This window comes from Plecotus auritus, assembly GCF_963455305.1.
Source record: "Plecotus auritus genome assembly, chromosome: 13".
NCBI classification, from domain to species: domain Eukaryota; kingdom Metazoa; phylum Chordata; class Mammalia; order Chiroptera; family Vespertilionidae; genus Plecotus; species Plecotus auritus.
Window position 1 is genome coordinate 6203480 of NC_137779.1, and position 22689 is coordinate 6226168.

The 22689-nt window shown below is 53.0% G+C and overlaps 1 protein-coding gene across 1 annotated transcript in view; it reads left to right on the forward strand.

Moving 5' to 3' along the window:
* The window catches only part of GCN1 (GCN1 activator of EIF2AK4), a 56266-nt gene that overhangs the window by 26582 nt on the left and 6995 nt on the right, over positions 1 to 22689 (forward strand). The window contains exons 25-51 of the mRNA XM_080650561.1: positions 336 to 491; positions 946 to 1127; positions 2509 to 2589; positions 2896 to 3039; positions 3914 to 4041; positions 4171 to 4360; positions 4565 to 4635; positions 5267 to 5432; positions 5754 to 5948; positions 6845 to 7091; positions 7471 to 7592; positions 9119 to 9233; positions 9927 to 10106; positions 12382 to 12602; positions 13751 to 13819; positions 14006 to 14144; positions 14232 to 14428; positions 14636 to 14778; positions 15831 to 15948; positions 16045 to 16260; positions 17293 to 17457; positions 18902 to 19063; positions 19343 to 19435; positions 19656 to 19799; positions 19894 to 20163; positions 20401 to 20514; positions 20954 to 21184. Coding sequence (XP_080506687.1) covers positions 336 to 491; positions 946 to 1127; positions 2509 to 2589; positions 2896 to 3039; positions 3914 to 4041; positions 4171 to 4360; positions 4565 to 4635; positions 5267 to 5432; positions 5754 to 5948; positions 6845 to 7091; positions 7471 to 7592; positions 9119 to 9233; positions 9927 to 10106; positions 12382 to 12602; positions 13751 to 13819; positions 14006 to 14144; positions 14232 to 14428; positions 14636 to 14778; positions 15831 to 15948; positions 16045 to 16260; positions 17293 to 17457; positions 18902 to 19063; positions 19343 to 19435; positions 19656 to 19799; positions 19894 to 20163; positions 20401 to 20514; positions 20954 to 21184 — 4259 coding nt within the window. The remainder of the gene's footprint in view (positions 1 to 335; positions 492 to 945; positions 1128 to 2508; positions 2590 to 2895; positions 3040 to 3913; positions 4042 to 4170; positions 4361 to 4564; positions 4636 to 5266; positions 5433 to 5753; positions 5949 to 6844; positions 7092 to 7470; positions 7593 to 9118; positions 9234 to 9926; positions 10107 to 12381; positions 12603 to 13750; positions 13820 to 14005; positions 14145 to 14231; positions 14429 to 14635; positions 14779 to 15830; positions 15949 to 16044; positions 16261 to 17292; positions 17458 to 18901; positions 19064 to 19342; positions 19436 to 19655; positions 19800 to 19893; positions 20164 to 20400; positions 20515 to 20953; positions 21185 to 22689) is intronic.

The window sequence follows — 22689 nt, forward strand, 5'->3', positions numbered from 1 at the left end:
GCATATGGCGCCTGCCAGAACTGTCACCTGGCTGCTGGGCCTGCTGCTTGGAAGGTGGGAGCACCGTGCGAATAGAGCTTTGCTCTTGGCTGAATACCGCTTGGGTGGCTCATGCCTCCTCTCAGCGTGCTTTTCATTTCTTAGTGTCAGGACACCTCCCTGCCTGCCTACCCTTCGGTGCTGTCATGAAGAGGAAATGAAAATTTAAGTTGAGGACTTTAGAGCACAGCAGATTTGATTACTATTAAGTCAGAGGGACATGGCACCTCTGTGCTGGGCCAGATTCTTCGTGTCTGTGTGGGTCACCCCTGCTGGGTCTCTTCTCGTGGGTACAGGCACCCTGGTGAGCCACGTGACTCTGCGCCTGCTGAAGCCAGAGTGCGCCCTGGATAAGCCATGGTGCCAGGAAGAGCTGTCGGTGGCTGTGAAGAGGGCGGTGACCCTGCTGCACAGCCACACCATCACCAGCACGGTGCGCAAGGGCGAGCCCGGTAAGGATGGCACGAAGGACACTCGGCGGCATGAGCTGGTGCAGGGGTGGATGAGCTGCCTCGTCCCCTGGGCTTCCTGTGGTTGAGGCCACTGGCCAGTCTCTGCCCTCCTTGGCCTTGGTTTCCGCATCTGAAAATGGGGTTGGGGGCAGTCGGACTGATGGGGGATTTCTGAGTCCAGTCCTGGTATTCTGTGAGTTGCTGCACCCCCATTGAGGGTTTACTTCTTGTCACTGGGATACACTTGTCTGCTTTAACTCACATTCTGGAACTGGGCAGTGTTTGGGGTGGGAGCAGGCTTGGCTTTCCTCCCTGCTGTCGTACTGTGTGCTTCTGGGTGTCAGAAAGGGCCTCCAGCTCTCCCCCTGCCCATTTGCCCTGAGGATGGAAACTGAGGCAGCGGCGCCCAGTGCCCCTCCCCGCCTGCAGGATCGTGTCTGCTTGTTGCTCACAGATGCCGCGCCCCTGTCCGCGCCAGCCTTTTCCTTAGTCTTCCCGTTTCTGAAGATGGTGCTGACCGAGATGCCCCACCACAGTGAGGAGGAGGAGGAGCGCATGGCTCAGATTCTTCAGATCCTCACTGTCCACGCCCAACTGAGGGCCTCACCCAGCAACCCGCCTGGGCGCGTGGACGAGGTTGGCAGGGCACCTTAGCTGTCCCTTTGGCTGGAGGGGGGTTGGGAGGCAGGGGCTTTCGACACTTCCTGGCCCATCAGTAGTTCTGGTGGGGCTCGGAGTGTGTGCTTATACAGTAGCAGCTTTTGGTAGGAGAACCCAAATGTTCTTTACAGGTCTCCAAACTCCTGTTTGGAGTTTCTAACCCAAGAAGTTGAAGGATTTTGAATTAATTTATTGTGTTTGTTTTATTTTTAACTCAGAAGATAACACTGGCCACTTTCTCTTTGACTTACAATTATGAGATTGGATCTTTTTAATAGATTATGTTCTAAAAGTTTGCCAAAATCATGCATATGTATTTTTAAAAATATATTTTTATCGATTTCTGAGAGGAAAGGAGAGGGAGAGAGAGAGAAACATCAATGATGAGAGAAAATCATTGATCGGCTGCCTCCTGCATGCTACCCACTAGGGATCGAGCCCGCAACCCAGGCGTGTGCCCTTGACTGGAATCGAATCTGGGACCTTTCAGTCCGCAGGCTGACACTCTATCCACTGAGCCAAACTGGTTAGGGCCAATCATGCATATTTTTAAAAATTCCAATACAGAAGCAAAAAAAAAAAAAAAAAAAATTGCCACTTTCCAGAGGTAATGGTTACTAACAGCTGGGTGGGTGTATACCCTTGTGGGCCTTTCTTTATGCACACGCAGAACTCGCACCCCCACACGCAATGAAGCAGAGACTCTGGGTCTCCTTCCATGTCAGTGCCTGTGGATCTGCTTTATTGGTTTTGCAGGCTGCATGGGATTTAGTGCTGGGGTGCACTATGTTTTAGTGACTACCTGTGATGGATATTTTAAGGTTGTTTCCAACTTTGCCTTATTTTGAACTGCACAGTTGCATGACCCCTTTACGTATATGCCTCTTGCACACCCATGTGAGCATTTCCATAGGGAGAGATTGTTGGGCGTAGAATTGCTCGGTGATGTGGTATGTTCTGAGCTCCATCACTAGGAGTTAGTTCCCTTTTCTCCAAAGCGCATGCAGCCTCAGTTACTGTTCATCTTGCCAACAATGAGTGAAAGAACGGGACCTCCTTTTTTTTTTTTTTTGGCGTTTCTTGACTTGTAAAGTTAAGTATCCATGTGTCTGTGGGCCACCTGTATGTCATATCCTGTGAGTTTCAAGCAAGTTTCAGAATGAATTTGTTTTTGAGACCCTGAGGATCATGCTTCACTGGGGTTGGCTAGTGTGGGTTCAGTTGTAAGCCTGATGGGGTTCCTGCAGGGGAGTTGGCCAAAAGACCTAGAATGCTCTGCTGTGGCTGCACGTGCCACCAGGCCTGGTGACAGCCTTTCCCCTCAGCCTCACCTGCCTCACCCGCTCTTCTCTCCTAGAACGGCCCGGAGCTGCTGCCTCGCGTGGCCATGCTGCGCCTTCTGACTTGGGTGATCGGGACGGGCTCGCCCCGCCTGCAGGTGATCTGGGGTTCAATTGGCTGTCGCTGGGACTCAGTCTGTGACCCTGACCACAGGTCCCGGTGTTTGGGGTTAAGTCCTACTTCCTTCTCAGCCCTCGCCTTTGGACTTGGGCAGGAAGAAGGGCTGCTTTTGAGAGCTGTGCTCAGTTCATGAAGGGTTTTGCTTAGGTCCGGCCCCTGGTTTTGACCAGTGTTGGGTGGGCATTCTCAATTCAAACCTCTCTCTGGGTCCCTGGCCTCTGCCCGACTCTGTAGGAGTGAACAGTTTGCTGAACTGAGCCCCGTGTGTCCCTGTTTCCCGTAGGTTCTGGCTTCCGATGCCCTGACCAGCCTGTGTGCCAGCAGCAGCGGCAAGGACGGCTGTGCCTTCGCAGAGCAGGAGGCGGTGGACGTGCTGCTCTGCGCCCTGCAGTCCCCGTGTGACAGCGTGCGGGACACTGCGCTCCGAGTGCGGGCTCACTTCCCCTCGGGGCCACGGGGCATCCCTAGTGCAAGGGTTTAAGTGGAGGCGATGCTCACATTTGTACCAGTGTGTTTGGAGGCCCAGAGAAGAGGTCACAGGGTGTGGGTCGGCTCGTTCTAGGAGCTGGAACGACTAGACAGTTCTGTTGTATGGCTGTCTTATTTTTTCTTCACCTGATTAGTAAACTGGAATGTGGATCTTGGTACTTTTATAGGACAGCTATAACTCATAGGATTAGTTCATTTCATCATCCCACCAGCTTGTACGTGGCTTTTTGGTATTTTTGGACCAAAAACTAAAAGATCCCTCAGGAGCATGAGACAGTGGTTCCCAAATGCCAGTCTGTAGCTCCCTGCTATTGACCGGTGACAGAGTTCTCACTGGTCCTTGGTAGAATCTGGCAAACAATGGCAGTATGGTAAATTGTCCTTAAAGACAAAACAAAGAGAATGTCCTTTTTTTGAGGTTTAATCTGTTTGGCATATTTAGAGTTAAATTTTTAAATTTTACATTAAGAGTCTGTTACCACATACCATCATTTCACAAAAGAAAAGCCATTTAAAGAGACAGAAGCTAGTGAGCTGAGCTGATTCACAGCACTCCCTAGACCAGTGATGTCCAGGGGGACGTCCTGCGGTGATGGAAATGGGTCTGTGCTGGCCAGTGCTGTAGCCGCTAGCCAATGTGTAGCTATCGAGCACTTGAAATGTGGCTGGTACAATAAGGAATTGTAGTTCATTTTAATTGATTTGACTTTGAAGACCCTCATGTGGTTACAGTCCTAGAGGGAGGCAAGGAGGCAAGTCAGGGCTCCTCTGAAAGGCTGCGCCTCACAGGGTTCGATCTTACACCCTTGCAGGGGCTGATGGAACTCCACATGGTATTGCCAGCGCCTGATACCGATGAGAAGAATGGCCTGAATCTTCTGCGGAGGCTCTGGGTGGTCAAGTTTGACAAGGAGGAGGAGATCCGGAAGCTGGCTGAGAGGTGAGAGCCCTCTTAGGGAATGACTGAACCCAGTGTGCTCAGCCTGCAGTGAGAGAAGGACTGGTTGGGTTTGGCAGGGCAGGTGCTACAAATCCGTGTCTGACCAGCCCCACCCTCTGGCCTGCATAGGCTCTGGTCAACGATGGGCCTAGATTTGCAGCCGGACCTCTGCTCCTTGCTGATTGACGATGTCATCTATCATGAGGCAGCTGTGAGGCAGGCCGGGGCTGAAGCCCTTTCCCAGGCCGTGGCGCGATACCAGCGGCAGGCGGCCGAGGTGATGGGCAGGCTCATGGAGATTTACCAGGAGAAGCTCTATGTGAGTCGCCTATGTATCCTGGGTGGGCTGGGTGGTGTGAGGATAGGTCGGACTCTGCTTAGCCTCTGTCTTGCTCCAGACAGGAGTCTGGAGCTCACTGTGGCTCAGGGTGGCAGTGACTGGTCACAGCCTCACACTTGGGTCACTGGCTGGCCCGGCTTGTTGGGAGAGCACTGCAGCTCATCTGTCACCTGTCTGTTGCAGCGGCCACCCCCAGTGCTGGATGCTTTGGGACGAGTTATCTCAGAATCTCCTCCAGATCAGTGGGAAGCCAGGTATAACAGCTGTTCAGTCTTGTTCTGCTCAGAGCTGCCTGAGAGGTAGCAAGTTGGCTGGGCTGGGTGGTGTGAGGAGGCAGCACAGATTAACTGAACAGCGGAGGAAAGGAGTCAGACCAGAATTCAAGTGCTGGCTTCTTCCATGCTGGCCATTGGCTGGGGGCGTGGCTCTCCTTCCCTCCAGGCCTCCAGGTCCTCAGAGGTCCTTGGGGACCTTCTTACTGCTCTGTAACAAAAAAGAATAGTAGCACTTTGCCTTTGTAGACTATGTCCATTTCCGAGGGACTTCATAGCCAATTCCTTGACCTCTCTCTCCTCTCATAACCTGCCCTGGAGGTAATGGCATAGGCATTGCACCCATGGGGGGAAACAGAGGCAGAGTTGGTCACCCTGTGGGAGGAAACTCTAAGCAGATGGCAGGTTTCTATTTGACAAGTGGGCTGCTCCAGATCATTGTGTAGATCACTGGGCAAGCACTGGGCAGTGCGACTGAGCTGTGCTCTGCCTTGCAAAGTGGTACTTGCTGTTGGCATCTCCCTCCTCGTGACTCACAGGACAGATCCCAGCTGCAGAGGTGGTCCCCCCGGCCAGCCCTCATCTCCCTGACACGCTCCCATTGCTTTCCCAGGTGTGGCCTGGCTTTGGCCCTGAACAAGCTCTCCCAGTGTTTGGACAGCTCTCAGGTGAAGCCGCTCTTTCAGTTTTTTGTCCCTGATGCCCTCAACGACCGAAACCCTGATGTCCGGAAGTGTATGTTAGATGCAGCCCTTGCCACACTCAACGCCCACGGGAAGGTAAAGATTTCCGCCACTGAGGGGCTGGGAAGAAGGCTGAGCTGAGCGATGGTGACACAGGGAGGCTGAGTGCCGGAAACCCTGCACAGCACTTGCCCCATGGAAAATTCCATTTGTATTAATTTTGAACCAGAAACGACCCCAAAAGGGAATTAAGTTCTTACAGGTCTGCTGCAGTCTTGCCAGAAAACTGGGAGGCTGCTAACATGCTTGGTGGGCTTGTCGGGACAGCTGTTCCAGCAGATTCAGGATGGTCCTCGGGCACACCGTCACCCCCAGACATAGCCTATGGGGTTGATGTGAGTCCTGGGTGCTCTCCAGGAAAACGTCAACTCGCTGCTGCCAGTGTTCGAGGAGTTCCTGAAGAATGCGCCCAACGATGCCAGCTATGACGCCGTGCGGCAGAGTGTGGTGGTCCTCATGGGCTCCCTCGCCAAGCACCTGGACAAGAGTGACCCTAAAGTGAAGCCCATCGTTGCCAAGCTCATTGCTGCCCTTTCCACCCCCTCCCAGCAGGTAACTTCCAACTGAGACATGATGGGGGGGAAGCAGTGGGATCCTAGGGAGTTGGGTATCAGGGTCCCAAAGGCCCAGTTCTCTGCAAGAATTTGTCCCCTCGATTGGGGGGCAGCCTGGTTTATAGTTAAGAGCATCTCCAAACAGGGAATTATTGTGTTACTTTGTTCTGGTAGACCTCCTAGATATATGCATTTTTTCCTACTCATTTGCTAACAGTTTTTTGGTGTTTTTATGTTTTCATTTAGTATAAACTTGGCACTGGGGATACCGAGATTTAAACAAAACACAAAGCGGTTGCTTCTTGTGTCAAGCTTTTTTCTGACCTTCTCTACATGTTTATTACATGTTTGTTACATGTTTCAGGGGCCCTTGAATGCAGCCTCCAACCCACAGTGCAAGAATTTTTTTTTTCTTTTTAAAAACACATTTATAAATTTTGCAGCTTACACTTTGGACTGCCTAGCATGTCCTCATCTAGTGCAGGCTCACACGTGCAAAGGTCCCGCTCTGGCCCTGGTGGCACGGTACCTTGCTAAGTGAGAGCTGGGAGACATGGGCCGTTTTTATGGAGGCACAGTAGCGTGCTTTTTTCTGGATCTTATTCTGTGAGTGGGTTTAGTCTTCCCACCCACCCTGACCTAGGTTCTCCCTTTAGACCAAAAAGAGCGCCGTAATGGCTGATGCTGTCGTCACTAACAGATACAGCGTGCACCCTGATGGGGTCCACGTCACAAGTGAATGCGTAACACTGTTTGCTTTTCTGACACCCTGTGTTGTCTGATAGACCATGGCTGAGATGGGGCTTGGGGACCGCTAGTGGGGCGGTGCTGTGTAGGACTGTGCCAGCCCCCAGGAAAGGCTGTGGTTCCTGACGTGGCAGGCCCCTCCCTTAGGTCCAGGAGTCCGTGGCCAGCTGCTTGCCGCCCCTCGTGCCCGCTGTCAGAGAGGACGCGGGAGCAATGGTCCAGAGGCTTATGCAGCAGCTGCTGGAGTCGGACAAGTACGCTGAGCGTAGGGGGGCCGCGTACGGGCTGGCGGGCCTGGTGAAGGGCCTGGGCATTCTGTCGCTAAAGCAGCAGGAAATGATGGCAGCGCTGACTGATGCCATCCAGGATAAGAAGAATTTCCGCCGGCGAGAGGGTGAGTGTCTCGGAGCTTGGGCCCCCAGGCTGCCGGAGGGAGGACTCTGGCCTTTCCTTCCCCTCCGAGGGGCTGTGTTTGTGCACTGCAGAGGGACAGCTGTGTGTGACTCATTTTACCGGCCTTGTTGCTGTGGCCTGGCCTCTTAAGTCGGCAGTATCCTTAGCTGAGGCATATTCTGCCTTCCTGACTGTTAGTGCCAAGAAGTGGTGGATGGATCTCCTTCCCTTTCTGCTCAGCCATGTCTGTGCTGGTGGGGGACGCAGAGGGTGCTGCCGCTTCGTGGGGCAGCCACGTCAGTCCCACAGCTGCTCTGAGTGTTTCCAGAAGGTGAGGAGGTCGCAGGGACGTTGTCCCAGCTGTCCGCCTTCTTTCCCAGGGGCCCTCTTTGCCTTCGAGATGCTCTGCACCATGCTGGGGAAGCTCTTCGAGCCGTACGTGGTTCACGTGCTGCCCCATCTGCTGCTGTGCTTCGGGGATGGGAACCAGTATGTACGTGAGGTAAGTCCTGAGGCTGCACATGAGACCTGCTGGCTGCTGCTGTGAGACTCAGCAGGGAGGCTGAGGTGGTGTAAAGCCCCCACCGCCAGAACCCATGCCCAGACCTTGGGCCCCAGTTACTGGTCGGGACTCCCCTGATTCCCTGTAAATTACTGAAGCTTTATGAGATGAGAAACCATGTCGCACACGGTCTGACACAGTAGTCTCCCCAGGAGTGACCAGGAGGCACGGTCTGACACAGTAGACTCCCCAGGAGTGACCAGGAGGCACGGTCTGACACGGTAGACTCCCCAGGAGTGACCAGGAGGCACGGTCTGACACGGTAGTCTCCCCAGGAGTGACCAGGAGGCACGGTCTGACACGGTAGACTCCCCAGGAGTGACCAGGAGGCACGGTCTGACACAGTGGACTCCCCAGGAGTGACCAGGAGGCACGGTCTGACACAGTAGTCTCCCCAGGAGTGACCAGGAGGCACGGTCTGACACAGTGGACTCCCCAGGAGTGACCAGGAGGCACGGTCTGACACAGTAGTCTCCCCAGGAGTGACCAGGAGGCACGGTCTGACACAGTAGTCTCCCCAGGAGTGACCAGGAGGCACGGTCTGACACAGTAGACTCCCCAGGAGTGACCAGGAGGCACGGTCTGACACGGTAGACTCCCCAGGAGTGACCAGGAGGCACGGTCTGACACGGTAGACTCCCCAGGAGTGACCAGGAGGCACGGTCTGACACGGTAGACTCTCCAGGAGTGACCAGGAGGCACGGTCTGACACAGTAGTCTCCCCAGGAGTGACCAGGAGGCACGGTCTGACACGGTAGACTCCCCAGGAGTGACCAGGAGGCACGGTCTGACACGGTAGACTCCCCAGGAGTGACCAGGAGGCACGGTCTGACACGGTAGACTCCCCAGGAGTGACCAGGAGGCACGGTCTGACACAGTAGTCTCCCCAGGAGTGACCAGGAGGCACGGTCTGACACAGTAGTCTCCCCAGGAGTGACCAGGAGGCACGGTCTGACACAGTAGACTCCCCAGGAGTGACCAGGAGGCACGGTCTGACACGGTAGACTCCCCAGGAGTGACCAGGAGGCACGGTCTGACACAGTAGACTCCCCAGGAGTGACCAGGAGGCACGGTCTGACACGGTAGACTCTCCAGGAGTGACCAGGAGGCACGGTCTGACACAGTAGTCTCCCCAGGAGTGACCAGGAGGCACGGTCTGACACGGTAGACTCCCCAGGAGTGACCAGGAGGCACGGTCTGACACGGTAGACTCCCCAGGAGTGACCAGGAGGCACGGTCTGACACGGTAGACTCCCCAGGAGTGACCAGGAGGCACGGTCTGACACGGTAGACTCCCCAGGAGTGACCAGGAGGCACGGTCTGACACAGTGGACTCCCCAGGAGTGACCAGGAGGCACGGTCTGACATGGTAGACTCCCGGTTACCGGAAGGAGGACTTGGTCTAGAGTCAGGCCTTGATCCTTGCTTGGGTGAGGAGTCCCTGAATGTTTTTTCTCCTCCTTGAGGCTGCAGATGATTGTGCCAAAGCTGTGATGAGCAACCTGAGTGCCCACGGGGTGAAGCTAGTGCTCCCTTCCTTATTGGCTGCCCTGGAGGAGGAATCCTGGAGGACCAAAGCCGGTGAGGCCACTGTCTTCCGTGCCTTTGTCCTAACTTCCGGTCCCAAACACTGCCCTCAAGGGGTCCCAGATAGCCACAGCTCTTGTCCTGTGTGTGCTTCCCAGCCCAGAGATGATAAGGCCAAGGCTGCTGTTAGGCAGCCCAGCCCCTCCGTAGCTGGTATGCTTTGCTTACCTGCAAAGAGCAGGCCTCTGACAGAAGATGCAGCCCTAAATCAGGAAATCCCAGAGCTTTAAAGCTTGTCTGTGGCCAGTTTTGTGATTTTTAAAGCCTCACCCTACCCCGCCTTAAACCCTTTTAAAAATGTAATCTTATCTGGAACCCTAACATGCAAGAGATTTAAGCAGAGCTACTCTGGGTTGCGGAAGGTCAAGGTCTGGGGTCCTTGCACTTGGCTTCTTTCCCCTGGGTCCTTCAGGCTTTGCCCTGTAGTTTGAAAAATCGCACATCACAATTAGTTCCCTCATTGGTGCATGAGGAGACTGAGGCCAGAGAAATGCAGTAAATTGGCCTTGGATCACAGCCAGGACTAAGCCAGGTCTCCCTGGGTCCCATCCTCTGCCCTCTGCCTGGGGACTGCTTGAGCACAGCCTGCAGAGGACCAGGCTGGTTGTCGCTTGCCTGGGCAGCCAGCCCGGTGACTGTTGGCCCGTGCTGAGTGATTCTACCCGGGACGTGTGTCTGCATCCGCAGGGTCGGTGGAGCTGCTTGGGGCAATGGCTTACTGTGCTCCCAAGCAGCTGTCCTCCTGTCTGCCCAACATCGTGCCCAAGCTCACGGAGGTGCTGACCGACTCCCACGTCAAAGTGCAGAAGGCTGGACAGCAGGCGCTCAGGCAGATTGGCTCCGTCATCAGGAACCCGGAGATCCTGGGTAGGCCTCTCCACATGGGCAGTGGCCCTGGCTCCTCCTCCTGTCCCTGGACACTGCAGTGAACATGCTGAGGATAAGTTCACAGTGAAACAAACTCTAAATTCTGGGAAGCTCTTTTCCTAGACTGAACGGTAGTTAGGAAGTGGTGGGTTTTCCTGCTTGTCTGGAGCAGTTGTCATTGACTGCACAGGTAGGGAAACTGAGTCAGCCGCTCAGAAGCACCTTGACAGAGAGCTCTGTGGGCTAAGCTGAGTCCAAGGTCAGCAGAATTGAACCATCTCGGCTCTGGACCATCTCGGTATCATCCGATGTGTTAGGATCTTTGGGAACTTTCTAATCTCATTCCAGGAGACATGAGATAGAGGGGAAGGTTAGGGACAGGTTATTCCCCTTAACTGTGCTCCTAGTATGGTTCGTTCTTGAGTGATGGGAAGAGGTTGGTTTCTAGAAATAAAACCTAGCCAGCCACCTTGTTAAATTTTAAGCTTCAGCATTGGCGCCTCAGTGCCCATTCAGTGTAGTTCAGCCCAGGTATTACTAGATTTTTCTTTTTTTTCAGAAAATTATGGGAATTTTTGTTTTTTAGGATTAATAGGTGTACTTGGATTTTGTTGGTTTTTACAATGTCTAACAGCCTTGGGGACAGATAAGGCCCGGAATAGTCTCATCTCTATTGAATGGGTAGAAGGTCCTTTATTCTTTTTTTTTTTTTTTTTAATATGTTTTTATTGATTTCAGAGAGGATGGGAGAGTGAGAGAGAGAAACATCAATGATGAGAGAGAATCATAGATCGGCTGCCTCCTGCACGCCCCTTACTGGGGATCGAGCCCACAACCTGGGCATGTGCCCTTGACCGGAATCGAAACTGGGACCCTTCAGCCCTCAGGTCTATGCTCTATCCACTGAACCAAACCGGCTAGGGCTAGAAGTTCCTTTATTCTGAGAATCCAGTCTGGGTTTCTTTTTTTTAATTGAGGTATCATTTGCGTAATATAAAGTTCACTTTTTAAGAATGTACAGTTCAGTGGTTTTTACATGTAAGCATCACACTTTTTAGTTCCAGGGCATTTTTCATCACCTCCAAAAGAAACCGCATACACATTAGCATTCATTCTTCATTTTCTCCCCTACCCCCAGCCCCAGACAGATCGATTTTTTGTCTCTGTGGGTTTGCCTATTCTGGACATTTCATGTAAATCGTACAATATGTGGCCTTTTGTGTCTGGCTCCTTAGCATAATGTTTTCAAGGTTCACCCATGTTGCAGCCTGTATCAGTACTTCATTCCTTTTTATGGCTCAGTGATATTCTGTTGTATATGTGGACCACATTTTGTTTATCTCTTTATTTGTTGGTGGATATTTGGGTTGTTTCCTCTTTTTGGCTATTATGAACAGTGCTGCTGTGACCCTTTGGGTGCGTGGTTTTTATAGCCATGTTTTAGTTCTCTTGGTTAGATACCAGGGATGGGATTGCTGGGCCCTAGAGTAACTTTAACTTTTTGAGTAACTGCTAGACTGTTTTCCAAAGCAGCTGTACCATTTGACATTCCCAGCAGCAATGTATGAGCATTCCAGCTGCCAGCACTCCTATTGTCTGCAAAACCAGCACTGGTTACAGCCATCCTAGTGGGTGTGAAGTGGCATCTCATTGGCTTTGATTTGCATTTTCCTCATGACTAGTGATGTTGAACATCTTGTGCTTATTGGCTATTTGCATAACTTCTTTGGAGAACTGTCCCTGCCTATTTTTAAGTTGGATTATTAGTTTTTTTAAATTGTTGGCCACCAGCCTGGGGCTTTATAGTGGTTGAATTCCCTGGGCTTATGGAAAAGGTAAAACAGGTTTTCCTCCTGGAATTCCTTCTGCGGGGCTGTTGGTGCTGAATTTGAGAGCTCATTTTATCTGGGTTTGGCTGCTTTGAGCATGGGGTGCTTCACTCCCATCACCCTTGGCTTAGGGGCCTTGGTTTTCCCAGTTTTTCCCCAAACCACTTTGGGTTGCTGCTTCCAGAATAGGGATTATGGTGCCTGAGCAGCTCTCTCTGGAGGCCCAGCAGCTCGGTACCCATCGAAGCCTGCCCACAGGGACTCCGCCAGAGCAGAGGCTCTGCAGTACAAAGAAGTGGCAGCTACCGCCTCCAACCAGTTCCTCCTGTTGGAGCAAGGATTGCTCTCTGCAGACAGACTGGCTTCCCGAGCTGGTGACTGGGACTCCAGGGAACAGTTGCCTTGACTCCCCTCTCTCTGGTCCCTCTCTCTGTTTGGGTATGCAGCCATTGCCCCCGTCCTGCTGGATGCCCTGACGGACCCTTCCAGGAAGACCCAGAAGTGCTTGCAGACCCTGCTGGACACCAAGTTTGTCCACTTCATTGATGCCCCATCCTTGGCCCTCATCATGCCCATCGTCCAGAGAGCCTTCCAGGACCGGTCCACGGACACGCGCAAGATGGCAGCCCAGATTATTGGCAACATGTACTCCCTGACCGACCAGAAGGTAGCAGCCTAGTTGGGGCTGGCACAGGAGGACCAGCAGCTGCTGCTTTAGGGCACACAGTCCTCGCACGGGAGACACGGGAGGGAGCACACATTCTTAGGGCCCCTGATGGTGTCTGGGGGCAGATGTGGGCCATTGTGGCGTGGAGGGTGGACATGTCGGTTCTCTGGGCTTCCTGCAGAGTAGCATTTGAGTCCTATTTAGCCCAGTTCTCAGTGAGGCCTCTCCCAGTGGGCCCCCTTTACAGACTGAGGTACAGGAAAGGTCCAACCTCACCTTTGACCTTTGAGGAGTGTGGGGGAAGTGGCTGAGGCTTTGACTGCTGGCAGTGTTTTCTTGTGTCGCATTTGCTTCTGTAAGTCTCTCAGGAAGTTAGGGGAGATGGATCTTGTTTGTTTGTTTCCTCGTTCCCGAAGCCTTGCATGTGGGATCTCACACCTGCCTCACTTCTGCCTGGTTCACTGAGCTGTGGGCACAATCGAGAGAGTGGGAAGGTTATATCAATCCTAGGAAATCCGGGAGATTGAAAAACTGAAAAAATAAAAAATGTTACCCATAGTCCTCCCGCACTAAAACAATTTCTCTTAATGTTCTTTATTACATTTTAAACATTATATTCCTGAACATCAACTTATTTCCGAGTTATAATGAGTTATTCATGAAGCTGATTTTCATAATTGTGTAATAGTCCAATAAGTTTACGTACTATAACTTATGTAATCCTATCGTTGGTCATATAGTAACTAGAGGTTTTTGCCATTTTAAATGTTGCTGCTGTGAACATAAGGCTTTTTCTATATTTAAAACTGTTGCCTAAGGCTGAATGCTATATTAAGGACATAAACCTTTTAAGGTGAGGAACGGGAAGATGATGTTGCAGTTCTGAAAGGAAACGGCAGAAATAACTTCCTAAAGATCCCGGAGGCTGGGCCGGGCTCGGTCCCAGGAGGGAAGAGCACTGCACTAGCTGGTGGCTCTCTCGACCTCCTGAAGGGGGCCTCGGGTCCCTTTAGGTTTCCCTTTCTCCTCCTTGTTCTGGGAGCACCCCTCCAAGTGCTCCTTGTCAGCAGAATGGCGAGGTCAGGTCCACAGGAGAACGGACCCCAGAGAAGCGGGCGTCACCCGAGTCACTGCTTATGTTGTTGCAGGACTTGGCTCCGTACCTGCCAAGCGTGACACCTGGCCTGAAAGCCTCTCTTTTGGACCCCGTGCCGGAGGTGAGTCTGGGAGGGGAGGAAGCAAGAGCTTCTTCTTTTAGCCCAGTCCCCAGGAAATTTGTCCCTGAGAATTTTGTGTTTGTCTGGTGAAGGAAAGGAGACCAAGGGACCCCTCATTGCTCCCGACTGGTCACCTAGTTTTGAGCCCTCAGCTCCTCCCTATCCTTGCTGTTGGTTGCTTGACAGGTGCGGACCGTGTCCGCAAAGGCTCTTGGGGCCATGGTGAAGGGCATGGGGGAGTCATGCTTTGAGGACTTGCTGCCGTGGCTGATGGAGACGCTGACCTATGAGCAGAGCTCTGTGGATCGCTCAGGCGCTGCACAAGGTGAGGCCAGCGCAGGCCCAAGGGCCCGCCCAGAAATGCCCTTAGGGGCCCTCAGATCCAGTGGGTTCATTCTGTCTTTTGTTGCAGGGTTGGCTGAGGTCATGGCTGGCTTAGGGGTGGAGAAGTTGGAGAAGCTGATGCCAGAAATTGTGGCTACCGCCAGCAAAGTAGACATTGCACCCCACGTCCGAGATGGCTACATCATGATGTTCAACTACCTGCCCATCACCTTTGGGGACAAGTTCACTCCTTATGTGGGGCCCATCATCCCCTGTATCCTCAAAGTAGGCACCGCTGACCAGGCCGAGGAGAGCGCTACTGAGGAGGGTGGGGTGCATGTGCCCTGGAGGAGAGCGAGGGCTGCTGGCTGACGGGGCTGGGTGGGAGGAGTCCTCCTCCTGCTGTCCAGGGAGTCCTATCTCCTTTTGGGTCTGGGTGCCTTGGGAAGGGTGGGGAGGCAGCCTTGGCTGACCCCCCCTCTGTGTGCACAGGCTCTTGCTGATGAGAACGAGTTTGTGCGCGATACCGCGCTGCGTGCGGGCCAGCGGGTCATCTCCATGTACGCCGAGACGGCCATTGCCCTGCTGCTGCCCCAGCTGGAGCAAGGCCTCTTTGACGACCTCTGGAGAATAAGGTGAGAACTCGAGCGGAAAGACCCAGCGTTGCATTTTGGGAACTCGAAGAAATAAAGAGCAAAATGTTGCCAAGAACTCTCAACTTTCCCCAGATCCTCACTTTTAACCATTTTGTAGTCCTCCAGTTTCCTGTAGCAACGTCTTCATTCTGATTCTCTTTTTAAAAAAGTTCTCTTTAGTCAGTCCTTCAGTTCTATTACAATTTAAGCTTGAATACTTTTTAATCTGGAAATGTTACTTCTAGGGTTTTATTCCAAGGACAGATTTGGTCGGGTGCTTAAAGATGTAGGTAGAAGGCTCTCTGTTGCAGTATTGTTTTTATCATTTGAAAAATTGGATGTTGGTTTAAAAAAGTCACAACACATCCACACTGTGAACTTATCAGTCATTACAAAGAATGGTAAAGAACCTTTATCAACCGACCCAGGAAGCTCCTCAGTCTCTAGCTGACATCACAGGTGGCCTGTGGCCCAGCGCATGTGGTATGGACTCAGCTCCCACACTGCGCAGGGGAATGCGTGTCTTTGTAGCCGGCGCCCTATACAAGGGTGTCACCAGATGTCAGGACGGTTGCCTGAGAAGTGGGGGTTTGAATGATTGTTTATACTCACATTCTTCATATTATTCTGTATTTTTGGAATTTTATGGTGACTGTTTTATGACCATTAAGAACAACAAACCTCACTTAATTTGAAGAGAAGTTTATCCTTCTAGGCCTCTTCTGATGCCTCCAGTTCTGATGATCCGCATTCCTGATTTCCTGTTAATGCTTCCATTTGTGCTCTCTTTTTAAAACATTTTTTATTATAGAATTTTTCACGCAGTCTTTTCAAAAGTATTTATTCTTTTTCATTATCAAAGTTCATTGGCAAGAAAATAAAGTGGGGAAGTGTGAAGACGTGAAAATCGCCTGTAACTCCCCTCCCATTCCAGAATAACCACCTTGAATATTTCTGATGCGTTTCCTCAGTCTCCTTCCTGCCCGGTGCTTGGTCGAGCCCCAGGACTGCCCCTTGCAGCTGTGTGACTCTGTGCTTGGCATCCCTCTCAGGTTCAGCTCTGTTCAGCTCCTGGGGGACCTCCTGTTCCACATCTCAGGTGTCACTGGAAAGATGACCACGGAAACTGCTTCTGAAGATGATAACTTTGGGACTGCTCAGTCCAACAAGGTGTGTGCCTTGCGTCGGTTTCCTTGCTCTGCGGAGGGCACTCATGCTGTGGGGGCCTCACCTCCCGTGTTCTCTGTTTCTCTGCGCTGGCTGCAGGCTATCATCACTGCCCTGGGGGTGGACCGGCGGAACCGGGTGCTGGCAGGGCTGTACATGGGCCGCTCGGACACGCAGCTGGTTGTGCGGCAAGCATCCCTGCATGTCTGGAAGATCGTGGTCTCCAATACCCCCCGCACCCTGCGTGAGATCCTGCCTACTCTCTTCGGGCTGCTCCTGGGTTTCCTGGCAAGTACCTGTGCAGACAAGAGAACGGTAAGCTTCTCGGCCTTGCTTCTGACCCAGCGGCCCTGATGCCTACTATTAGAGGCCAGAGAGTCAGGTCTGCAGAGCCTGGGAGAGTAGTCATTCAGCCAGTACTTATGAAGCATCTGCTGGTGTAAGACCTGGGACGTAATGGAGAAGAAAGGCAGCCTCATTCCTGGTCCTCATGCAGCTACAGTCTGGTAGAGGAGATGGATGTGAATCAAATAATCACACGAACAGATGTAGATGCAACTCCTGCAAGGGTACATGGCACTGCGAGTGCTTGTAACAGGGCCATTTCACGCAGCGGGGGGCCAGGAAAGGCTTCTCAGAAGAAATGGTGCTTAAAGATGAAAGATGAGTGAGCACTGGCCAGGTAAGGAGGTGACAAAGGACTATGTCAAACAGAGGGAATCGAGCTTTGGGTACAAGGACAGGATGTGCAAAGGCCCTGTGATGGGCAAGAACATGGCCCGCAGCAGGGAATGAGCAAAGGGCAGTGGGTCTGGTGTGGCATGGCTGATGTGCCGGGCTGGGGGGCCGTGTTCCTGGTGGGAGGAGGGGCCCAGCCCGAGCTGATGGTCACTTCTGCCCGTCTCCTTTGGCCCACTGCCGACACCCCTTATTCCTAGCAAACAAACCAAGTATTTGGCTGTAAAGGGTTTGCATGAGGCCTCAGAGCAGATGGGGTTTTTCCTAAAGCATTTGTTCCTAATTCAATTTGTCCCCTTGGCAGATGCACAAGTTTAAGTGACTTCTAGGCTCCGTTTTCAATCCAGGGAAATTGGCCTTTGACCAGGCAGCATTTGCTGCATTTCCTCTTCACATGTGAGGTGCCAGCTCTTGCTGTAGGTTGTGTGGGTGCCTATGACACACAGTGATAATTTTGTTATGCAGTGTTGCAAGCACCCTGGGGGGCTCTGTGGGGGCAAGAACATGTGGGGAAGTGAAGCCAGTGACTCAGATAAAGTCTAGGAGGTTCCAGGGCCTCATTCTGGAGTTTGCAGGGAGTTGATATCTTGGCCTGATCTCTACTGACAGATCGCAGCACGGACATTAGGAGATCTCGTCCGGAAGTTAGGGGAGAAAATCCTACCCGAGATCATTCCCATCCTTGAGGAAGGCCTGAGGTCTCAGAAGAGCGACGAGAGGCAGGGCGTGTGCATTGGGCTGAGCGAGATCATGAAGTCCACCAGCCGGGACGCCGTGAGTATCTTCCGAGCACCCTGTAGGCCTTGCACCCGCAGGTGACTGACTCAGAGCTGCTGGGGAGGTTGCAGGAGAAGCGGCGCCTCCCAAGTGAGGACACCCGACCCTCACTCCAGAGGGTGCTGCTGGCGGGTCCCGTGGGGACTGGAGTTCCCTCCTCAGCTTTCCTATCAGATTTTTTGGCTAAAAACTAAGCAATTTTGAGGCCTTGAGTGGCCTTTGGAAATTGGAGATGATCCTTTTCTCACCATTCTTGAGGTTGCTCTAGATTAATCCCTTTTGTGTCTCTGTATCAGTTCAGTTACAATGTGTGGTGCCCTGAGCAGGGGTGGGGAGGAGCGGGGAGAAGGAGGGCGTGCACGTGTGTGAGTGGTGGGAGCGGTGGGAGCAGGAGGGCCTTGCACTCATTCTTAGATGCTCTCAATGCCATCACCAAGGTCAGGCCTGCTGACCCCACAGCCAGCTTCTGACTGTAGATAGTTCCACGTGCTTATAAGACTGGACCCTTAGAGGGAGCGGAGCAGATGGGAGTAAGTGCCTGGTGGGTGGGAACATATTGTCTCCAGCAGTGGTACTGTTTCCATAGTAGTGAGATCAATCAAGAGGTTTGGAGTCCCTTCCACTGACCTTACTTTCTAATATCATTGACCCTGAAACATACCTGGGGATAGGTCGGATGTGTACACAGGCTGTCGACTGGGAGGAAAGCAGCACAGCAATGAGGTGGGTGGCCAGTCAGACATGTAAGCACGTGGCCAATTACTTAGCCAGGGTACCCTCACCGATTGACTGGCTCTTTCTCCCGTGTGTATCAGTGTAAGTATTACATTTGGGGTTTGTATTTGCATTTGGCAAAGAATACAAACCAATTCTGTCGCCAGATAGAGCTGTGATTCATTGAGTAGCTCCCGCATCCCCTGAAGGTGGAGGCCTTGCAGGTGGCAAGGCCGACGTGTAACCAGCCCTTAGGTTCATAGTGAGCTTTGCTATGGTGGAATCAGTTAAAGGGAGCAGAGCGTCCTTGGCCCCATTGTAGCCCTAGGACTTCACAGAGGAGCAAGCTTTTGAGTTCAACTTGAAGAAGAGCTTGCGGTTTTTCAAGAGGGTAGGCAAAGGGATGAGTTGGGAGAGGGAGGCCACGTCGGTAGGCCTCACTGTGGGAAGGAATTTGGATCCTGTAAGAGATGGAGAGTATCGGGAAAGGCTCACCTTAAAAATCAGGGGCTAGTGGGTCCATGGGTTTAGACCCCTCGCAAGTAAAGTACACATCCCCTCTGCTTTTGTAGACATGCGCTTTTTCACAGAAAGCAGCTAAGTTAAAAGCCACGGGAGAGGTGGTGGCCTGGCTGGGCCAGAGGTCCTCGCCGCCCTCCCTCGCTTGCCTCCGCTCCCTCCTTGCCTCTGCTCAGGCCGTATCAGGCACATGCCCGTGCTGTTGCAGGTGCTGTATTTCTCCGAGTCCCTGGTACCCACGGCCAGGAAGGCTTTGTGTGACCCACTGGAGGAGGTCAGAGAGGCGGCAGCCAAGACCTTTGAGCAGCTGCACTCCACCATCGGCCACCAGGCGCTGGAGGACATCCTCCCGTTCTTACTGAAGCAGCTGGTGAGTGGCTCTGCCGCACACCTACCAGGTCGGCTTTACTATCTCTGTAGAAAGCGAAACTCGGGGGCCTTCTTATGCTAAGGCAGCTGCAGTGTGGGCACAGGAAGCTGGGTGCAGTGGTAGCAGACTGAGCTCTGGCTTCTCCTTGGACAGTCAGTGAATGTGGGTGCAGTGGGAGGAGGGAGCAGAGTGGAGAAGAAAGTAGGCGGTGGCTGGTCCAGACAGCAGAGGTGGGGACAGGAGCCAGCACCTCAGTGCGGCCCCCATGGCCCTCTGCAGGATGATGACGAGGTGTCCGAGTTCGCCTTGGACGGTCTGAAGCAAGTCATGGCCATCAAGAGTCGTGTGGTGCTGCCCTACCTCGTGCCCAAGGTAAATCCCACCAGTGGCAACTCCCTCTGACCCAGAAACCACAGACACAGCCGCATTCTTGGGCCTGCTGCGAAGACCGGTTCTTCACTCGGATGCTGGGGGAGGCGGGCGGGGGGTGCAGGACGCCCTGGAGTGGACACTAAGCCCTGCAGAGTGGCCTGGGCTCTGGAGCCTGGAGCAGGCAGCATTCCTTGCGTTGACGGTGTTCATCATTCTACAGCTGACAGCTCCGCCCGTCAATACCCGGGTGCTGGCCTTCCTCTCATCGGTGGCAGGCGATGCCCTGACCCGTCATCTTGGCGTGATCCTCCCGGCGGTCATGGTGGCCCTGAAGGAGAAGCTTGGGACTCCCGGTGAGCAGCTGGTGAGTGTCATGATCACTCTCGCCGGCTTTCTAACAGCTGTCCGTCCTGCCTCGGAGGAGCCGTGCTCAGCCCAGGTGTCCCCTGTGGTTTCAGGAGATGGCCAACTGTCAGGCTGTGATCCTCTCGGTAGAGGACGACGTCGGGCACCGGATCATTATCGAGGACCTGTTGGAAGCCACCCGCAGCCCTGAGGTGGGCATGAGGCAGGCCGCCGCCATCATCCTCAGCATCTACTGCTCCCGCTCGAAGGCAGACTACACCAGCCACCTGCGGAGCCTGGTCTCGGGCCTGATCCGCCTCTTCAACGACTCCAACCCTGTGGTTCTTGAGGAGAGCTGGGATGCTCTGAATGCCATCACCAAGGTCAGGCCCGCTGACCCCTCAGCCAGCTTCTGACTGTAGACAGTTCCAGATGCTTATAAGACTAGACGCTTAACATAAGCCCTGCGTACCTGTCACCTAGCTTCAACATCCCCGTTCATGGCCAGTCTCCTTTATACTCCCCCCAGACCTCCCTCTTGCTGTAATGTTTCCAAGCAGTCTTGAGAGGGCTCTGTTTTACCTCTGATGGCCTCTCTGCTTTTTCCTGGCTTCCCACAGAAGCTGGATGCTGGCAACCAGCTGGCACTAATTGAAGAGCTCCACAAAGAAATCCGGTTCATAGGGAACGAGAGCAAAGGCGAGCACGTGCCAGGGTTCTGCCTCCCCAAGAAGGTAAGTCAGGGCTCACGTGCAGGGTGCCATGGGCACGCGGCCTTCCTCGGCCTCCCCCTTCAGGCCCAGGTCTGCGTGGGCGCCGGGAGCAGCTGTGTGTCAATCTGACCGTGCTCCAGGTGCTGTTCTGCACCTTCACAGACAGCAGGTTTCTTCCCGTGGTGGCCACATGGGGACAGGGTTTAAGCTGGGGGGTGAGTCACAAAGGTGACAGCAGTGTGTGTGCCTGTGTGATAGGCCAATCGGGGCTCTTATCTTCTGGCCACAGCAATTCAAGACTATTCCCCAGCCAGCACCCTCTGAGGCTGTGATCCTGGCAGCCGATCAGTCTCCCCATGGAATTATGGAGAGGGCGGCTGACAGCATCCTGCTTTCGGTGGGCGGACACCTGGGCCCAGTGCCTTGGAGATTTGACTCTTGCATGTGATTCTCTTGCCAGGGAGTAACATCCATCCTTCCAGTGTTGCGGGAGGGAGTCCTGACTGGCAGCCCAGAACAGAAAGAGGAAGCAGCCAAAGCTTTAGGCTTGGTGATCCGCCTGACCTCAGCTGACGCCCTGAGGCCCTCCGTGGTCAGCATCACTGGCCCTCTGATTCGCATCCTGGGCGACCGGTTCAGCTGGAACGTGAAGGCGGCTCTGCTCGAGACACTCAGCCTCTTGCTGGCCAAGGTAAGCGACTGATGGGTGCATCCTCTTCGTCCATGGGGATGTTAGAGAACAGATCTGTGTGCAGGAGCTGGTCCAGGGTGTCATGGGCAGAGAGTGACAGCTTATTATGGAGAAACAGCAGAGCAGAGGTGCTGAGACCTTGGACTGTCGACTCACACCACACACTGCTCAGTTACAGGTCCACCGCTTAATAGCTATGTGGCCGCAATGACCTTGGGAAAGTCATGTAACCTCTGAGCCTGTTTCCTCACCTGTAGTTGGAGATTACTGATGCTGCCTTAGGGCTGTGAAATGGGGGACTTGGATGAAATAACATCTATTAGCCATTCCTAATGTTTTTAGGGGAAATAAATAAGCCCTTTAGACTTAAAAAAGGATAGACAAGATTTGTTGTGAAAAAAAAAAAAGAATTCTTACTTGAAGTTTGGAAACAAAGGCAAGCTTACAATTTTTAGCTCTTCCTTTTTGAGAAAGGTGTGGGGAATAAGTTCCCAGTTAAAAATGGGATTGTGAGCACCAGCCTTATTCTGTAGAAAATTGAGTCTCTTTTTAAAAAAATTACATTGCTTTCTGTGCTATTCTTTTCTGTGGTGATTTTGCAACTCTGCATACAAATGGAGCCCTCCTCAGGGAATTTGTCCCTTAGGCCACGGGTCAGATGCCACCTCACAGATTTACCAGCCTCGTTCCAGTGAGCCTCCCAGCAGGCTGCCAACTCCTGACCCCAGGTTTCCAGGCAGCTACTCTGATTTTCCCTTTTAGTAAAAGTAAACCCTTAGTCTTGGACCCGTCTGTATTTTATCACGAGTGCACCTGTTTTTCTGTAGATGGTCAGGGATTAAACTGGATTTTAAAAAAAATTTATGTTTTTATTGATTTCAGAGAGGAAGGGAGAGGAAGAGAGAAACAGAAACATCAATGATGAAAGAGAATCATTGATTGGCTGCCTCCTCCATGTCCCCCACCGGGGATCGAGCCCGCAACCCAGGCATGTGCCCTGCCTGGGAATCGAACCGTGACCTCCTGGTTCATAGGTTGATGCTCAACCACCGAGCCACACCATCTGGGCTAAACTGGATTTTTAATGGGAGGGTTGACCATGTATACAGGGGTGACTTTCGGAGGTCACTTGTTTCATAGGGTTGTTCTGGGAGGTAAATGCCACGTGCTCGGCAGGTGGTAATGCCCTTATGCACCTAGCTCATCTCCCTGTCTTGGCACTAGAATGGTTCTTCAGGGGTGCTGACGGCCGCCTGCCTGCTCCTCAGTGTATTCGGAGTCCGAGGTTCCAAGTCATTGCCCACGTGGACAGGCCTCCACTAAGCCAAGCTGAAGGCTCCCTCAGTGGGGTGCTCTTCCCCCCAGCCCTCCCCTCTTTCCTGTGCAGCAAAGGCGGCCATAGACAGAGGAGGAGGCTGTGCATGCCCTGTCTGTGCTTGGCTGTCCTCTCTCACGGAATTCCTGTTCCTAGCCTGTGTGAGAGCTGGGCCAGTTCATGGTGGTCT